At 70.2% G+C, this 16,700-nt stretch overlaps 2 protein-coding genes across 5 annotated transcripts; both read left to right on the top strand.

The window, feature by feature from the left end:
* The first annotated feature begins 1 nt into the window (after position 1).
* Positions 2-11,302, top strand: ATP8B2 (ATPase phospholipid transporting 8B2). 2 transcript variants are annotated; one of them, XM_075445223.1, is made up of 27 exons: positions 2-80; positions 1,234-1,292; positions 1,976-2,089; positions 2,274-2,372; positions 2,538-2,599; positions 2,726-2,798; positions 3,127-3,197; positions 4,205-4,284; positions 4,479-4,637; positions 4,712-4,800; positions 4,876-5,072; positions 5,806-6,014; positions 6,222-6,265; positions 6,344-6,509; positions 6,584-6,772; positions 6,973-7,088; positions 7,241-7,405; positions 7,493-7,604; positions 7,737-7,842; positions 7,946-8,090; positions 8,176-8,359; positions 8,509-8,732; positions 9,005-9,088; positions 9,742-9,987; positions 10,112-10,250; positions 10,342-10,472; positions 10,559-11,302. In XM_075445223.1, the coding sequence occupies exons 1-27, from the start codon at positions 50-52 to the stop codon at positions 10,844-10,846; spliced, it is 3,582 nt and encodes a 1,193-aa protein (XP_075301338.1). In that variant the 5' UTR covers positions 2-49; the 3' UTR covers positions 10,847-11,302. The 2 variants fall into 2 exon arrangements, with proteins under 2 accessions (XP_075301338.1, XP_075301337.1); XM_075445222.1 differs by lacking the exon at positions 2-80 and adding an exon at positions 178-295.
* Positions 11,303-12,336: 1,034 nt separating this feature from the next.
* IL6R (interleukin 6 receptor) lies at positions 12,337-16,328 on the top strand. Of its 3 annotated transcripts, none has more exons than XM_075445089.1 (10): positions 12,337-12,492; positions 13,621-13,869; positions 13,954-14,077; positions 14,221-14,405; positions 14,616-14,776; positions 14,864-15,008; positions 15,100-15,143; positions 15,276-15,351; positions 15,444-15,552; positions 15,670-16,328. In XM_075445089.1, the coding sequence occupies exons 1-10, from the start codon at positions 12,399-12,401 to the stop codon at positions 15,857-15,859; spliced, it is 1,377 nt and encodes a 458-aa protein (XP_075301204.1). In that variant the 5' UTR covers positions 12,337-12,398; the 3' UTR covers positions 15,860-16,328. The 3 variants fall into 3 exon arrangements, with proteins under 3 accessions (XP_075301204.1, XP_075301203.1, XP_075301202.1); XM_075445088.1 differs by having other exon boundaries at positions 14,613-14,776; XM_075445087.1 differs by having other exon boundaries at positions 14,616-15,008.
* The last annotated feature ends 372 nt before the right edge of the window (positions 16,329-16,700 follow it).

The raw sequence follows: 16,700 nt of genomic DNA, 5'->3' as shown, positions 1-16,700 counted from the left end.
GCCCCGGCCCCCGGCCACCCGCTCCCCATGGGCTCCGGGGCCGCGGGCCATGGAGCGGTGCGCGGCCCGCCGGGCCCCAGGTGAGCGGGGCGGGCTCGGTAGGCCCTGGTAGGCCCCGGTAGGCCCCGGTGCGGCCGTTGCCCCGGTAACGCGGCGGGGCGGGGCGGGACGGCCCGGGCCGGGGCACCGGCAGCGCGGGATGGAGCCGCCGGGACGAGCCGCGGCCCCGCGGCCATGACGGTGCCCCGGGAGATGCCCGAGAAGTGGGCGCGGGGCCGTGGGCCCGGCGGGGAGGGTGGGTGCGGGCCGGGCCGGGGGGAGCCGGGCGGGGGGCCCGGGGGTGCAGGGGCTGGGGGTGCAGGGCTGGGGGGGGCGATGAGCAGTGCCAGAGGGGCTGGGGTGGAGGGTTGGGGGGTCTAGGGGTGCAGGACTGGGGGTCTGGGGGTGCAGAGCTGGGGGTCTGGAGGTGCAGGGTCGGGGGGGTCTGGGGGTGCAGATCTGGGGGTCTGGGGGTGCAGGACTGGGGGTCTGGGGGTGCGGAGCTGGGGGCTGGGGGTGCAGGGCTGGGGGTCTGGGAGTGCAGAGTTGGGGGTCTGGGAGTGCAGAGTTGGGGGGATGGATAAGCAGTGCCAGAGGGTCTGGGGGTGCAGGGCTGGGTGCTGTGGGGGTTCAGGGCTGGGGGCTCTAGGGTTGCAGAGCTGGGGGGCTGAGGATGCAGGGCTGGGGGTGCAGGTAAGCAGGGCTGGGGGCCTGGGGGTGCAGATGAGCTGGACTGGGGGCTTTGGGGGTGCAAAGCTGGGGATGCTGGGTGTGCAGGACGGGGGGTGCAGGGCTGGGGGTATGGGTAAGCAGGGCTGGGGGTCTGGGGGTGCAGAGCTGGGGGTCTGGGGGTGCAGAAGGAGAGGTCTGGCGGTGCAGGAGAAGGTCGGGGGCACAAAGAGGGGTCTGGCGGAGCAGAGGGAGGTCTAGAGGTGCAGAGGGGAGGTTTGGGGGTGCAGAGTGGGATCTGGAGGTGCAGGAGGATGTTTGGGGGTGTAGGGGGGAGGTCTGGGGGCTGCAGAGGGTGTCTGGAGTTGCAGAGGAGGGTCTGGGGGGTGCAGGGGGGAGGTCTGGAGGTGCAGGGGGTTGTCTGGGGGGTGCAGGGGGGAGGTTTAGGGGTGCAGAGGGGGGTCTGGGGGGGTGCAGGGGGCTCGGGCGCAGGGCGCGTGGCTGACGGGGCACGCTGTGTTGCAGAGGAGGAGAGGCGGGTGCGAGCCAACGCGCGGGAGTACAACGAGAAGTTCCAGTACGCGGTGAGTGGGGCGGCTGAGCCCCACGGCTCGGGCAGGCCTGGGGGGGCCGGGCCCTGCATCACCCTCCGGGTCGGTGGGGGGAGGGGGGTATGGCTAAAAATAGATGTTTGTCCCTGAGAAAATTGCGCTGACGAGCTGTTAACGCCAACAGAGCTCTGAGGTGGCTGGAGGGGGGCACAGCATGCTCCTACGGGGGGGCGGGGTGCAGCCCCCTGTGCTCTGCTGGGGCCTGAAACCCCCCCGGCTCTGCCTGCGGCCCTGCCTGGTCCCCGCTGCGGTTCGGTGGCCGGATAACACAGGAGCTTCCGGAGCCGCTGGGGGAGGGGCACCGCTCACCTTGGCCTCCCCCTCCGCGCTGGAGATGATTTCTGGCTCCTCACTGTGGGGGGAGGGAGCAGGGGGTCTGGGTTGGGGTGACCCTGGAGGGGCCGGGTGCGGATGCTCCGGCCGCTGCCGCCGGAGGAGGCTGGTCCCTGGGTCCCGGCTGCCGACCGAGGCGGGGGAATCGGCTTCCCGGGGAAGCTGCCACGGAGCTGGGGCAGGAGGCGGGGGTCCAGGCTGCTGCCCAGAGCTCCCAAACTGGGGGCACGGTGAGCGACAGCCCTGCCCCCCCCAGAGCGATGCTGGGGCGTGACAAGGCCTCGGCAGCTCATGACCCCCCTTCTCGCCCCGTCCATCCCCAGAGCAACTGCATCAAGACCTCCAAGTACAACATCATCACCTTCCTGCCTGTCAACCTCTTCGAGCAGTTCCAGGAAGTGGCCAACACCTATTTCCTCTTCCTCCTCATCCTGCAGGTGAGTGCTGGGGGGGCCGGGAGGCAGCCGGGGTCCCCCCTGTGCTGTCACTCCCTGGCTGGGCAGCTGGCAGGGCCCGGGGCCCATCCTGCGCCCGGGGAGCGGTGGGTTGGCACCCTGGAGCAGGGGTAGCTTGGGCCTGGGGCTGGCCTGGACCCCGGTAACTCCCGCTCCCGCTCCCCAGCTGATCCCGCAGATCTCTTCGCTCTCCTGGTTCACCACCATCGTGCCTTTGGTTCTTGTCTTAACCATCACAGCTGTCAAAGATGCCACCGACGACTACGTGAGTGGTCCCCCGCGTGCCCCTCGACCCGGGCCACCGGCTGGCCAGGGGGCTGTGACCCCGCTGCGGGTGTGCGGTGCCCGGGGCCGCAGCGTTTGCTGGGGGAGGGACACAGCCCCCTCCCCAGAGGGGCTGACGCTGCTGTCTCTTCCCCTCCGTGCCCAGTTCCGCCATAAAAGCGACAACCAGGTGAACAACCGGCAGTCTCAGGTGCTGATCGGCGGAGTGTGAGTGTCGCGGGGACGGGGCAGGCGGGGAGGGGGCACGGGACCTGCGGGACACGCTGCAGACGGGGCAGGGGAGAAGCAACGCTGCCCGCTCCCGCCTAACTCCGCTCCGCCGTCCCTCGGCAGCCTCCGGCAGGAGCAGTGGATGAACGTCCGTGTCGGAGACATCATCAAATTGGAGAACAACCAGTTTGTGGTGGTGAGTGCGGCCCCGAGGCGAGCACAGTCCCGGCCGGGCGGCGCGTGGGGGCCGTAGCACGGCGCAGTGCTGCACCCGCTCTGCCTTTGTGCTCCTCAGTCACCTCCCGGGACGGAGACCTCGGGGACTTTCCAGCCTGGAAGGTGCTTTGAGGTTGTAGCGTTGGAGCCGTGTTTGAGCTCTGGGGTGGTGAGGGCGCTTCGGGCGATGGTGCCGGCTGCACCCGCGAAGGACGCGCGGCTCCGGAGACCTCGCTGGTGCCTGGCATCCGGGAGCTTCCCTGGGGAAGGCGTGGGGGAGCACAACCCTTCTCGTGTCTCTCCTGCAGGCTGACCTCCTCCTCCTCTCCAGCAGCGAGCCCCACGGGCTGTGCTACATAGAGACCGCGGAGCTGGACGGGTGGGTAATCCTGCGCGCCTCGGGTGGCAGGGGACAGAATCACAGAATCACAGAATGGTTGGGGCTGGGAGGGCCCTCTGTGGGTCACCCAGCCCAACCCCCTGCCCAAGCAGGGTCACCCAGAGCAGGCTGCACAGCACCGTGTCCAGGCGGGGCTGGAATATCTCCAGAGAAGGAGACTCCACAGCCTCCCTGGGCAGCCTGGGCCAGGGCTCCGTCACCCTCAGAGGGAAGAAGTTCTTCCTCGGGTTCAGCTGGAGCTTCCTCTGCTTCAGTCTGTGCCCGTTGCCCCTTGTCCTGTCGCTGGGCACCACTGGGAAGAGCCTGGCCCCATCCTCCTGACCCCCACCCTGCAGATATTGATCGGCATTTCTAAGGTCCCCTCGCAGCCTTCTCTTCTCCAGGCTGAACAAGCCCAGCTCCCTCAGCCTCTCCTCGCAGGAGAGATGCTCCAGTCCCCTCCTCATCCTCGCAGCCCTGCGCTGGGCTCTCTCCAGTAGCTCCTCATCTTTCTTGAACTGGGGAGCCCAGCACTGGACCCAGCACTGCAGATGGGGCCTCCCCAGGGCAGAGCAGAGAGGGAGGAGAACCTCCCTCGCCCTGCTGCCCACACTCCTCGTGATGCTCCCCAGGATCCCATTGGCCTTCTGGGCACCCAGGGCACGCTGCTGGCTCATGGTCACCCTGTCGTCCCCCAGCACTCCCAGTCCCTCTCCGCAGAGCTGATCTCCAGCAGCTCAGCCCCAGCCTGTACTGGTGCCTGGGGTTGTTCCTCCCCAGGCGCAGGACCCTGCCCTTGCCCTTGTTGAACCTCATCAGGTTCCTCTCTGCCCAGCTCTCCAGCCTGCCCAGGTCTTGCTGAATGGCAGCACAGCCTGCCGGTGTGCCCACCACTCCTCCCAGTTTGGGACAGCGGGGAGGGGCTCCTGGGGACCTGAAACTGGGTAGCGAAGGCTTTCCATGCCAGGCTGCCGCTAACCCAACGCATGGTGCCTCCTTGCCCACAGAGAGACCAACATGAAGGTGCGGCAGGCCATCCCCGTCACCTCGGAGCTGGGTGACACCGGCAAACTGGCTCACTTTGACGGTGAGTGCCCGCGACCGGACCCTCTGTGGTGGGGCAGCCCCGGGGTTTGGTCCACCCTGGGGACACCGGGACCGTCCACGTGGTGTTGTGGTCCTCTGGCTTGAAGCTGCTCACGGGGATGGTGCTGGGAGCACTGGGATGGAGCTGGCCACGTGGAGAAGGCGTGTGACAGCCGAGCTGTCCCCCGTGCCCAGGCGAGGTGATCTGTGAACCCCCCAACAACAAGCTGGACAAGTTTGGTGGGACGCTGTACTGGAAGGAGAACAAGTACCCCCTGAGCAACCAGAACATGCTGCTGCGGGGCTGCGTCCTGCGCAACACCGAGTGGTGCTTCGGCCTCGTCGTCTTCGCAGGTGGGCTGGGACAGCCGCCGCCACCGCGCTGGGCGGAAGGGATTGACCCTGCTGACACCCGTCCCTCTCCCCAGGGCCTGACACGAAGCTGATGCAGAACAGCGGCCGGACCAAGTTCAAGCGGACAAGCATCGACCGGCTGATGAACACGCTGGTGCTCTGGGTACGCGGGAGGCAGATCCCAGGGAGCTGCCCGCTCCGGCCTGCTCAGAGCTCTGATGTCCCATCCTGTCCCCAGATCTTCGGGTTCCTGGTGTGCATGGGGGTGATCCTGGCCATCGGCAACGCCATCTGGGAGCACGAGGTGGGCGTCTGCTTCCAGATCTACCTGCCCTGGGACGAGGGGGTGCACAGTGCCTTCTTCTCCGGCTTCCTCTCCTTCTGGTCCTACATCATCATCCTCAACACTGTGGTGCCCATCTCGCTCTACGTGAGGTAGGGCGGGGGCCGCGGGGCCGGGCTGGGGGCGTGCGAGGGGCAGGCACCAGGAACTGGGGGTGCCCTGCGGGGAGGGGAGGCGGGGATGGAGACCCCTGGGCAGAGCTGTGTGCGTGGGGCGGGCGCGGGCTGCTCGCCTGGTGATGGGCCACGTCTGCCCTCGGGGACACCCCAAGACCTGAGACCCCACGGGTCCCTCGGGGCCCCCCCATCCCCCTGGCTGTGTCTGTCTGGCTGCTCGTCTCTCCCTGCCCTGGCTGCATGCTGGTTATTTTGCTCTGCCCTCCTGCAGCTCCCAGGCTCCCGCACTGTCCCCTTCTCTCTCTCTTTTAATTTCTCTCTCTTTTCGTTCCCCAGCATGGGTTCTGTCACCCTTAGCCCCGAGGTAAGAACGTGTCACCCCCACCCCTCCCACTAGCTCATGGCTGGCTGCCCTGGGGGCCGGGGAGGGGGTTCGGGGCGCGCCGGGGGCCGGGGTGCGAGATGCCCGGGGAGCCCCTCGGTGCCAGGCCCCGCGTCCCCGGCCCTGGCTTGGCGGTGGCTGTCGGTAGGAGCGGGCGCGGGCTGGCCCCAGGGAAGGGCGTGGGAGCCGGAAAGCAGCGTGGGGACCCTGGGTGCCGGGGTGCCCCGGGCGCTTGGGGGTCTGGGGTGGGCATGTGTGTGCCCGTCGCTGGCCCAGCAGAGCGCGCTGCCCTGCCCCGGTGACACCCAGCTGTGTCCCACCCCGCAGCGTGGAGGTGATCCGTCTCGGGCACAGCTACTTCATCAACTGGGACAAGAAGATGTACTGTGCCAAGCGCCGGACGCCCGCCGAGGCCCGGACCACCACCCTCAACGAGGAGCTGGGGCAGGTGGAGTACATCTTCTCCGACAAGACCGGCACCCTCACCCAGAACATCATGGTCTTCAGCAAGTGCTCGGTGAACGGGCACAGCTACGGTGAGCGCCGGGCGCCGGGGCCGGGCTGGGTCTGCCTGCGGGGAGCGGGCGCACCGGCTGCCCTCCTGCCGAGCCTTTGGGACCCTCGGGGCAGCCGGGGGGCAAGGGGGCTCAGCCGTAGCCCCGTGGTCCAGCTCTGGGCGTGGGTGCCGGTGGGACAGCAGCGTGGGGTCCCTGTCCCGGTTAACCCAGTGCCCCGGTTCCCAGGTGACGTGCAGGACATGCTGGGTCACAAAGCGGAGCTGGGAGAGGTAAGGGTGCCGCGGGGCCGGTGCCTGGCTCTGCCGCCTGCTGCAGCGGGGTGACGCCGGCATCGCTGCCCCTGCCAGAGGCCGGAGCCCGTCGACTTCTCCTTCAACCCGCTGGCGGACCCGCGGTTCCAGTTCTGGGACCCCAGCCTGCTGGAAGCCGTCAAGCTGGGAGACCCCCACGTGCATGAGTTCTTCCGCCTGCTCTCGCTCTGCCACACCGTCATGTCCGAGGAGAAGAGCGAAGGTGGGCGGAGGGGGCAGGACCTGGCCCTGCGCAGCTCGGGGCGCGGCTCTGACCCCCCCCTGTGCTGTCCCCAGGGGAGCTCTATTACAAGGCTCAGTCCCCGGACGAGGGAGCGCTGGTCACGGCCGCCAGAAACTTCGGCTTCGTGTTCCGGTCCCGCACGCCCAAGACCATCACGGTGCATGAGCTGGGTCGAGCCATCACCTACCAGCTGCTGGCCATCCTGGACTTCAACAACATCCGCAAGCGCATGTCCGTCATCGGTGAGGTCCCGGGCACGGCGCGGGGGCTGTGGGGCCGGCAGGGTCGCCGTGGGGCTGGGGCGCTGGGGCTCGGTGCCGGTGCGCTGGGGAGCAGCCCCACGCAGACGGTGACGCGGCTGTGGAGGCGTCGTGGGGGTCATGGAGTGGGACCTGCTTCTGCACCCCCAAGCCAGGCAGCTTGCCCCCCCTGCTCCCCGCAGTCCGCAGCCCCGAGGGCAAGATCCGGCTGTACTGCAAAGGCGCGGACACCATCTTGCTGGAGCGCCTGCACCCCGTCAACCAGGACCTGACCAACGTCACCACCGACCACCTCAATGTGAGCGGGGCAGGGTCCTGCAGGCAGGGCTGGGAAGGGAAGAGGGGCTGCCCGGAAGAGCCGAGCCTGGCTTCTGCCCTGTCCTGGGGGACGATTGGGGTCTGGGGCCACCGTCGGGGTCTGCCTGCGCGCTCAGCTCCGGCCGCTTGCAGGAATACGCTGGCGAGGGGCTGCGGACGCTGGTGCTGGCCTACAAAGACCTGGAGGAGAGCTACTACGAGGACTGGTCTGAGCGGCTGCACCGAGCCGGCAGTGCCTGCGAGGCCCGTGAGGACCGCCTGGCTCGGCTCTACAACGAGGTGGAGCACGACATGATGGTACGTGGGCTGGGGGCACTGGGAGGGGGGATGGCGGCGGCTGGGGGGGCAGCCCCTGCTGACCTGCTGCCTGTTTGGGTCCCCCAGCTGCTCGGAGCCACGGCCATCGAGGACAAACTGCAGCAGGGGGTCCCCGAAACCATCGCCATCCTGACGCTGGCCAACATCAAGATCTGGGTGCTGACGGGGGACAAACAGGGTGAGGCGTTGCTGGGCGGGGGTCTGGGCTAGCAGGACGTTTGTGGGCTGGAGCCCACCTGCCTGGGGGGTGGTGGGACAGATGCTCCCCCCCGAGCTGACCCTGGCTCAGCCCCTGGTTTCCCATCTGCAGAAACGGCTGTGAACATCGGCTACTCCTGCAAGATGCTGACGGACGACATGACAGAGGTGTTCGTGGTCACTGGCCACACGGTGCTGGAGGTGCGAGAGGAGCTCAGGTGAGGGTCGGGGCAGAGGGCACGCGTGGGGCCGGCGTGGGGCATGTCTGTGCCCCCCTGAGCTGGAGGATCAAGGCCGCCTGACCCCTCGCTTTCTCCTTAGGAAAGCCCGGGAGAAGATGATGGATGCGTCGTGCTCCATGGGCAACGGCTTCTCCTACCAGGAGAAACTCTCCTCCTCCAAGCTCACCTCCGTGCTGGAAGCCATCGCGGGCGAATACGCCCTGGTCATCAACGGGCACAGCCTGGTAGGGTGCTGGGAGTGCCGGGGCGGACGGGGCACCGTGCCCGGCCGTGGGCCGTGCCCCCCACAGACCCCCGCTCCTCTCGCAGGCCCACGCGCTGGAGGCTGACATGGAGGTGGAGTTCCTGGAGACGGCGTGTGCCTGCAAGGCCGTCATCTGCTGCCGCGTCACGCCCTTGCAGAAAGCCCAGGTGGTGGAGCTGGTGAAGAAGTACAAGAAAGCCGTGACCTTGGCCATCGGGGACGGGGCCAACGATGTCAGCATGATCAAGAGTAAGTCCTGGGGCCTGGGGAGCGGCAGGAGGGACGGATCCCCCCTCCCTGCACTGTCTGGCCCCGTGGCAGCCTCCGTCCTCGCCCCTCTGTGCACCCCCAGTCCCCCTGGCAGACCCCTCCTCACTCCGCGTCTCTTCCCTCCGCAGCCGCCCACATCGGGGTGGGCATCAGCGGGCAGGAGGGCATCCAGGCGGTGCTGGCCTCCGACTACTCCTTCTCCCAGTTCAAGTTCCTGCAGCGCCTGCTCCTGGTGCACGGGCGCTGGTCCTACCTGCGCATGTGCAAGTTCCTCTGCTACTTCTTCTACAAGAACTTCGCCTTCACCATGGTCCACTTCTGGTTCGGCTTCTTCTGCGGCTTCTCGGCGCAGGTGGGTTGCTGGCTCCTCGCGCTCGGGGCTGGCAGGTGGGTAGGGGGGGGGGTTTGCCTGCGGGACCCCTCTGCTCGGAAGCGTGCCCCGGTGCCCGGGCTCCCTGCAGGGCCTCATCCTGCGCCAGCAGCACGGCCCACGATCCCTCGGCGCGTGGCAGCCGCTCGGGGTGGACACCCACGGGGGCTGGCGCGGCTCTCCTGTCCCTGCAGCTGCGGGTGCAGGGTGGGCAGCCCCCCCCCGCGTCCCCCTGAGCCCTCCGCTCCACGCAGACGGTGTACGACCAGTACTTCATCACGCTGTACAACATCGTGTACACGTCGCTGCCGGTGCTCGCCATGGGCATCTTCGACCAGGTACGGCGGGGGGGTGGTGACAGGGGGTCCCTGGGCTGAGCTGCCCGGCTCCCCAGCGTGGCCCACCCTGCGGGAGGAAGGGCTGCCAGGGCTGGGGTCTCCGTGTCCCTCCGCGGGCGGTGGTGGAGGCTGGAGGGAGGTGCCCTGTGTCATAGAATCGGAGAATGGGTTGGGTTGGAAGGGACCTTGAAGATCTGTCTGAACATGGGGAAGAACTTCTTCCCTCTGAGGGTGCCGGAGCCCTGGCCCAGGCTGCCCAGGGAGGCTGTGGAGTCTCCTTCTCTGGAGATATTCCAACCCCCCTGGACACGGTGCTGTGCAGCCTGCTCTGGGTGACCCTGCTTGGGCAGGGGGTTGGGCTGGGGGATCCCCAGAGGGCCCTCCCAACCCCCACCGTTCTGTGATCATCTGGTTGCAAGCCCCTGCCGTGAGCAGGGACATCTTCCACCAGCCCATGGTGCTCAGAGCTCCATCCAACCTGGCCTTGAACCCTGCCAGGGAGGGGGCAGCCACAGCTTCTCTGGGCAGCCTGGGTCAGGGTTTCACCACCCTCATGGGGAAGAATTTCCTCCCAATATCTCATCTCAATCTGCCCTCTGTTAGTTTAGAGCCCTTCCCCCTTGTCCTATCACTACACTCCCGTGTGTCCCCAGGACGTCCCGGAGCAGCGGAGCATGGAGTACCCCAAGCTCTACGAGCCTGGACAGCTGAACCTGCTCTTCAACAAGCGGGAGTTCTTCATCTGCATCGCCCAGGGCATCTACACCTCTGTCCTCATGTTCTTCATCCCCTACGGCGTCTTCGCTGATGCCACCCGGGACGATGGAGCCCAGCTGGCCGACTACCAGTCCTTCGCCGTCACCGTCGCCACCTCCCTCGTTATTGTGGTCAGCGTGCAGGTAGGGACGCGGCCGCTTGGCCCCTCGCCTGTAGCCAAAGGGCGGGTGAAGGTCAGGGCTCCATCGTGCCCGGAGCACCGCGGGCACCCCCTGAGCCCTGCCTGCTCCTTCCCCTCCCCGCCAGATCGGGCTGGACACGGGCTTCTGGACGGCCATCAACCACTTCTTCATCTGGGGCAGCCTGGCCGCCTACTTCGCCATCCTCTTCGCCATGCACAGCGACGGCCTCTTCCAGATGTTCCCCAACCAGTTCCGCTTCGTGGGTGAGTCCCCGGGGGGAGGGGGGGGGCTGAGCGATGCCCCCCACCCCAGCAGGGCCAAGCCCTGGCTCCACTCGTGTTTTCCCCCCCCCAGGGAACGCGCAGAACACGCTGGCCCAGCCCACGGTCTGGCTGACCATCGCCCTCACCACCGTGGTCTGCATCATGCCCGTCGTGGCCTTTCGCTTCCTCAAGCTGGACCTGAAACCCGAACTCTCGGACACGGTGAGGGCGCGCGGGCGCCGACGCGGGGTCCCGTCCCCCGGCTGCGGGCTGGGTCCCCTGACCCTGTCCCCCCCCCCTGTCCCCAGGTACGCTACACTCAGCTGGTGCGGAAGAAGCAGAAGACGCAGCACCGGTGCCTGCGGCGCGTGGGACGCGTGGGCTCGCGCCGCTCCGGCTACGCCTTCTCGCACCAGGAGGGCTTCGGCGAGCTCATCATGTCCGGCAAGAACATGCGGCTCAGCTCCCTGGCGCTCTCCGGCTTCGCCGCCCGTCCCGGCGCCGCCTGGATCGAGACCCTGCGCAAGAAGAAGGGCGGCGATGGCGGCAGCGCCGGCAGCCCCAGCGGCGCGGCCGAGCGGACGCTCAAGGTGTGAGCTGGGCCGGGGGGGGGGGGGGGTCGCGTCCCCACCCTGAGACGGGGTCCCGCTGGGGGGGGGAGCAGCGGCCATGAGGTTTGGAGGAGTCTGGACTCGCGCTGTAACCAAAAAACGGGCCTTCCGCGTCCCCGGGGCGGACGGACAGACGGACGGACGGACGCTGTCCCCAGCAGCCCCCCTGTCAGTATTCCCCCCCCCCCCCCGGAGCACAGACACCCCATCACGCGCGAATGTATCCCGCCAGAGCCACCGCCGCGGGGGTCCGGGGGTGAGGGGGGGGCCGTGACAGCGCCCTGCCCCCTCCCCCGCCGCTCACCCACGTGTCTTGTTTTTTATATTAAAAAAAAAAAAGGCAAAAAAAAGGTAAAAAACAACAGGAAAAAAAAAACAGAAAAAAAAAAACCAAGGAAGGAAACCCCCTCCCCAGTTAGCAGAGCGACTGGTTTCTCAGCGTTGGCGTGGCGGGTGCTGGGGGGGGGTCACCGACCTCCGGCCCCCACTTTGGGGTGCGGGGAGCCGGAGGGGGGGTCTGGGGGGGGGAAAGGGGAAGCGTCCCCCGGCTGCTTCCCGCTGGCTGCCGGGCGTGATTCACTCCCACGCCGGGGTCTTGCACAACCCTCGGCCTCCGCTTCCTCCTCCTCCTCCTCACCAGCTCCCCGGGATGGGACCCTCTCCGGGGGGTGCCGGGGGGGGCACCGACCCCCTCCCCACCAGAGGGGCTGGGGGGGAGGTCCCGGGGCTGCCCTCCCCTTGATACCAAAGAGGAAAGCATTCAGGACGGGCCCCGGCGTGGGCCGGGGTCTCTTTTGGGGGGTGGGGCGTTATTTTGGGCTGGGGGGAGGCAGGGGGGGGGCCGGGGCCACCTAATTTATTACGCGTTTCTATAGGGCGGGGTTGTACCGGTTTATGGGTCCATGGAGGAAAAAACAAAACAAAAAACAACCAAAACCCAGCTTTTTTTATTAAAAAATATATATATATATCTCTCATGTTCTGAGCAGCTTCTGCCCTGCGCTGGGGCCTGGGGGGGGCGGGGCACTGGGAGGGACTAAGGGGGGACCGGGGGCACCGGGGGGGAGCGGGAGCACGGGGGGGGGGGGGGGGGGGGAGTGGGAGCAGTGGGAGCACCGGGGGGGGACCCGGGGGGGGACCGGGGGACACTGGGAACACTGCGGGGGGGGACCGGGGGCCATCAGGGGAGCATTGGGAGCACTGGGGGGGCACCGGGGGGGGGAACTGGGAGCACCGGGGGGCACCGGGGGGGGTCCGGGAGCACCGGGGGTGGGTCCGGGATCACCGGGGGGGGCGGACTGGGAGCACTGGGAGCACCGGGGGGAGGACGGGAGCACCGCGGAGAGACCGGCGGGGCACCGGGGGTGGGAGGGGGCGGTGGCGGCTCGGTCCCCCCCCCCAGGAGCCGCTGGCCCCGCCCCGCCCGGCCGCACGTGCTGCCGCCCCCCCCCGCTCCCCCCCCCCCCTCCCGGTTTCACAACCGCGGGCAGCGGCCGCGGGCGGCTCCGCCGATGTTTCCGTGCCCGGGGCCGGGCGCATGGCCGCGCCGCTGCCCCCCCCCATCCTCCTCCTCCTCCTCCTCCTCCTCCTCCTCTTCCTCGCCGCTGCCGGGCGGCCCTGCGGCCCCGCGGGTGAGTGCGGCCGGCACCGGGGGGAGCGGCGGGACCCCACGCCTCCCCCCCCCCCCCCCCCGGCGGGGCTGCCCCGGGGAGGGCGGGGGGGGTGGCGTGGCGGGGGGGTTCTCCCGGTCCCGGGGGACCCCCGGTCCGGGCCACGGGGAGGGGGGGACGGTGCCCTGCCCGCCCCGGCGGCGCTCAGCCGGGCCGGGGGGGGGGACGGGCAGGGTGCGGGGCACCCCGGGGGGTGCTGGGGGGGTGCTGGAGCTGGAGCTTGGGGGTGCTGGGTGCCCGGTGCTGGGTGCTGAGGGGGTGCTGGTGCTGGAACTGGGTGGGTGCTGGGTGCTGGGGGGGTGCTAGAGCTGGGTGGGTGCTGGGGCTGGGTGCCCAGTACTGGGTGCTGGGGGGGTACTGGGTGCTGGGGGGGTGACTGGAGCTGGGGGCGTGCTGGGTGCCCGGGGCTGGCTGCTGGAGCTGGAACTGGTGCTGGAGCTGGGGGGGTGCTGAGGGGGTGCTGGGGGGGTACTGGAGCTGGGGGGGTGCTGGGGCCGGGTGCTGGGTGGGTGCTGGGGGGGTAGTGGAGCTGGGGGGGGCTGCTGGGTGCCCGGGGCTGGGGCGGTGCTGGGGCTGGGTGCCTGGTACTGGGTGCCGGGTACTGGGTGCTGGAGCTGGGTGGGTGCTGGGGCCGGGTGCTGGGTGGGTGCCGGGTGCTGGGGGGGTGCCGGGTGCGTTCCCAGCAGCAGGAGCCGACGGGAACCCGCGGGTCGGTGCTGGCCGGTGACCTTTGCAGCGAGAGCCTGGAGAGCTGCCCCGGGGTGGCCTCCCTGGCGCTGGCCCAAGCCTGGCCCGGTGCCGCCGGCCAGCCCGGCCGCTTAACCCCCCCGGCGCTGGGCACCCCCGGCCCCCCCCGAGCCCCCCCGGGCCCCCCAACCCACAGCATTCCCAGAGCCCCGCTCCCCACGCTGCCTGGCCGGGTCCCCCCATGGGTGCTGCCATGGTGGGGGGGTCCGGTGCCCAGCTCGGTGCCTCCCGACAGCGAGAGGACGGCGGGGCGCAGATATTGGGTGCCCCCCTCCTCTGGGGACACCCACGGGGTCCGGGGTCTCCGTTACCTGACCCCCCCCCCGTCTCGTTCCCACCCAGGGGTCTCGCGGGACACGTTGCTGCGACGCCCGGGAACCAACGTCACGCTGACCTGCCGGGACGAGGGGCCGACGGACGTCCCCGTGTCCTGGGAGGTGGAGGAGCGGGGGGCGGCGGGGGGCCGCGGCCGGCGCTTGGCGGCGGAGGGCAACGCGCTGCTCCTGCGGCGGCTGCGCTACGAGGACTCGGGGCGCTACCGCTGCGTCGCGGGGGGCCGCCCGCTGCGCTCCCTGCGGCTGCTGGTGGAAGGTGGGTCCGTGCCGGGGGGGGGTCTCCCACGCGGCATCGCTCGGTCCGGGGTCCCCCGTCCCCCAGCGCCTCGGTGCCTTGCAGAGCCCCCCGAAACCCCCCGGGTCTCCTGCTACCGCCGGAGCCACGAGAAGGACGTCCTGTGCGAGTGGCCGCTGCGGGCGAAGCCGTCGCCGGGGACGCGGGCGACGCTCTGGGTGAAGCAGAGGTGAGCGCCGGTCGCTGCTGGGGGACCCCCCGGCGCGGGGGGACGTGAGGGGGACGCTTTGCCGTCCGTCCCCACCAGCTCGATCCGCGACGCCGGCCGGGGGCTGCCCGCTGCGTGCCACAGCCCAGCCGCGTCCCGGGCAGGTTCGCGGCCGAGAACGCCACGGAGCAGCGATGCCGCTACTTCGCCAAGGCGCAGAAGTTTCTTTGCCGCGTGAAGGTGCCACCCGGCACCGAGGACACCAAACCCCTCGTCGTGTCCACGTGCGTCAGCAACGCCGCCGGCGGCTCGGCCGGCGAGGACAGGATCATCACCCTCAGCAGCGTCCGTGAGTGCCAGGGGGGTCCGGGGCTGGCTGAGGGGACCGGGGCTGGCCGGGGGAGTCCAGGGCTGGCCGAGGGGACCGGGGGGGGTCCGGGGGGGTCCAGGGCTGGCCGAGGGGACCAGGACTGGCCGGGGGGGGTCCGGGGCTGGCCGAGGGGACCAGGGCTGGCCAAGCGGCACGGTGCGTGGCCCTGAGCCCCCCTTTCCCCAGCAGTGAAGCCGGACCCCCCCATCAACGTGACGGTTGAGGCTCTGGAGAAGGCCACGCGGCGGCTGCGGGTCTCCTGGTCCTATCCCTCATCCTGGGACCCTCGCTTCTACTGGCTCCGCTTCCAGGTCCGCTACCGCCCGGAGCCCGCCCGGACCTTCACGGAGGTGAGACCCCTCCTCCATGGTACGGGGCTGACCCCTGGCCCCAGCGAGGCTGCCCGCAGCCCCCCGTGCCGCCCTCGTCCCCTCCAGGTGGACCAGGTGACGACGACGTGGCTGGAGATCCGCGACGCCTGGCCGGGGACGCGGCACGTGGCGCAGGTGCGGGCGCAGGAGGAGTTCGGCCACGGCGCCTGGAGCGAGTGGAGCCGGGAGGCGGTGGGGACCCCCTGGATAGGTAGGAGGGGGGGACAGGTGGCCCCGAGGTGGGGGGGGGGGGGGGCTCAGCCTGGGGTCCCCCAGCCTCACGGCCCCCCCTCGCCTTGCAGACCCCAGGGACCTGATGTCTGACGTGGGACCCCTCAGCTCGCAGGTGGGGCAGGGCTTCACCCCGGGGGGGGGGACACAACGCGCTCCCGGCTGGGTCTCGTGTCCCTGTGTGGGACAAGGGGACACCAGGCCGGGGGGGCTGCCCCGTCCCATCCCCCCCCCCCTTCTCCTGCAGTTCCCCACAGACGATGGCACCTACGGGGTCACGCTGCCGCCCGAGCTCTTCGGGGACGACGCTAATGGCGCTGGGGGTGAGGAGGGGGTGTCTGGGTTGGGGACCCCCGCCCCCCCGCAGTGGGTCCCTGGTCCCCACACCGAGCCCCCTCCCCGCTCCCTGCCGCAGGGGCCGTGGTGGACGCCAGCGCCCGCTCCGGGGCATCGCCCTACGCCTCGCTGGTGGCCGGGGGCAGCTTGGTCCTGGGCATCGCCCTCTTCGCTGCCGTGGTGGTGAGGTGAGCGCCCGGGGGTCGGGGGGGGGGGGACTGGGGGGGGGGCTCTGCCTGCCCCCCCCCACACCCCTGACCCCCCCCCCAGACCCCTGATCTGGGGCCGCGCTCCCCCTCCTGCAGGTACCGGCAGCTGTGGCGGACGGACGGGCGGCGGGGGGCCAAGCCGGAGGGCGAGGGGCAGCACGTTCTGGTGCCCCTGGCCCCCCCCAGCCCCCCCCTCAGCGAGACCCCCCTGCTCCCACCCGCCAGCCCCCCAGCCCCCGGGGCTCTCCATGTCACCAACCTGGACTATTTCTTCTCGGGGCAGTAGCTGGGGGCTGGACGCGCTGGCGGGCGCCTGCAGGGCGGGTGGGGGGGGTCCCTGCCCCTGGGGGGGGGTCCCAGGGGTGGGATGTGGCCCCGGGAGCAGCCTGGGGGGGGGCTCCCCCTCTATCTGGGGCTGCTGAAAGCCCCCCCGTGCTGGGGAGCAGCCTCAGAGCGGGGGGATCAGTGCCCCCCCCCACGGAGAACCAGCCGGGGGGGCCCCCAAGATGGGTCCCGGGGGGGGCAGCTCTGGGGCCGCGGCCAAGCTGGGGTGGCTGCGGGTGACGGCAGCGGGGCGTGGGAGCGGGGCCGGGTTCGGGGGTCCCGCGGGGAAGGACCACGGGTGTTGGGGAGGGGGGGGCCGGCTGGATCAGCCCCCATCCCTCTGTCCCGGCCCCCCCCCCCGGGATTATTTTTAAAGCAGACGTTGGGGAGGCGTGGCGAAACGCGTCGCAAATAAACGCCGTGGGTTTGTAGTGGAGTGGGTGCTGCGGGGGGGGGGGGGGGGGGGGGGGGGTAACGGGGGGGGGGGGGCTGCAGCCTGGACGTGGCTCCGGGGGGGGGCGTCGGGTTTTGCATCCCCCCCCCCCAGTCGAGGCTGTGCACCCCCAGTCCATGCACCCTATGGCCCCCAAACTACGCCGTGTACCCCAGGCTGTGCCCCCCCACCCCAGGTCGTGCCCCCTCGTGCTGTGCCCCCCACCCCAGGACATGCACCCCCAGGCTGTGCCCCCCGTCCCATGCCCTCTACCCCCATGCTGTGCCCCCCGTGCTTTGCCCCCGGCCCCAGGCCGTGCACCCCAAGGCTGTGCCCCCCGTCCCATGCCCTCTACCCCCATGCTGTGCCC

This window comes from Opisthocomus hoazin, chromosome 30 (genome assembly GCF_030867145.1).
Source record: "Opisthocomus hoazin isolate bOpiHoa1 chromosome 30, bOpiHoa1.hap1, whole genome shotgun sequence".
NCBI classification, from domain to species: domain Eukaryota; kingdom Metazoa; phylum Chordata; class Aves; order Opisthocomiformes; family Opisthocomidae; genus Opisthocomus; species Opisthocomus hoazin.
This window is presented reverse-complemented; position numbering and strand designations above follow the sequence as displayed.